We start from the raw sequence: 672 nt of genomic DNA, 5'->3' as shown, positions 1-672 counted from the left end.
GGGACGCCCCCGCCCTCCCCCTCCCCCACTTCCCCACCGCGAGGGCTTCTTGGGGCCTCCGGCCCCCCGCTTTTCTGTGGGCACTCAGGATTCGCACACCCCTCCCACTCCCCCAACCACCAGCAGCAGCAGCAGCAACAATGGCAGCCACAGCAGCAGCCCTACTGGGCCTGTGTCCTTCCCCCCACCTCCTTATCTGGCCAGAAGTATGGACTCCCTTCCCCGGCCCCCCAGCCCCACACTGAGCCCCCAGGACCCACCCCTTGCACCCCTGACTCTTGCCCTGCCTTCAGCCCCTCCCTCCTCTTGCCACCAAAATACCTCAGGAAGCTTCAGGCGCCCGGAGAGCCCTCGGCCCAGGGTCTCCTTCCCAAAGACCCCCGAGGTGGGGCCGGGGCCATCCCCAGGCCCCCTGAATAAAACCCCCCAGCCTGTGCCGCCCAGGGTCGGGGAGCTGCCTGCCCGAGGCCCTCGACTTTTTGATTTCCCTCCTACCCCTCTGGAGGATCAGTTTGAGGAGCCAGCTGAATTCAAGATCCTACCTGATGGGCTGGCTAATATCATGAAGATGCTGGATGAATCCATTCGCAAGGAGGAGGAGCAGCAACAACAGGAGGCAGGCGCGGTCCCCGTCCCCCCGCCTCCTCTGAAGGAGCCCTTTGCATCTCTGCA

At 64.7% G+C, this 672-nt stretch overlaps 1 protein-coding gene across 1 annotated transcript in view; it reads left to right on the top strand.

Annotated features, from left to right (window-relative positions):
- KDM6B (lysine (K)-specific demethylase 6B) overlaps positions 1–672 on the top strand; it is a 12160-nt gene that overhangs the window by 5178 nt on the left and 6310 nt on the right. Inside the window, exon 12 of the mRNA XM_010843208.1 lies at positions 17–669. Within this exon, the coding sequence (XP_010841510.1) occupies positions 17–669 (653 nt within the window). The remainder of the gene's footprint in view (positions 1–16; positions 670–672) is intronic.

The sequence above is a fragment of the Bison bison genome, unplaced genomic scaffold (assembly GCF_000754665.1).
Source record: "Bison bison bison isolate TAMUID 2011002044 unplaced genomic scaffold, Bison_UMD1.0 scf7180017864180, whole genome shotgun sequence".
NCBI classification, from domain to species: Eukaryota; Metazoa; Chordata; class Mammalia; order Artiodactyla; family Bovidae; genus Bison; species Bison bison.
This window is presented reverse-complemented; position numbering and strand designations above follow the sequence as displayed.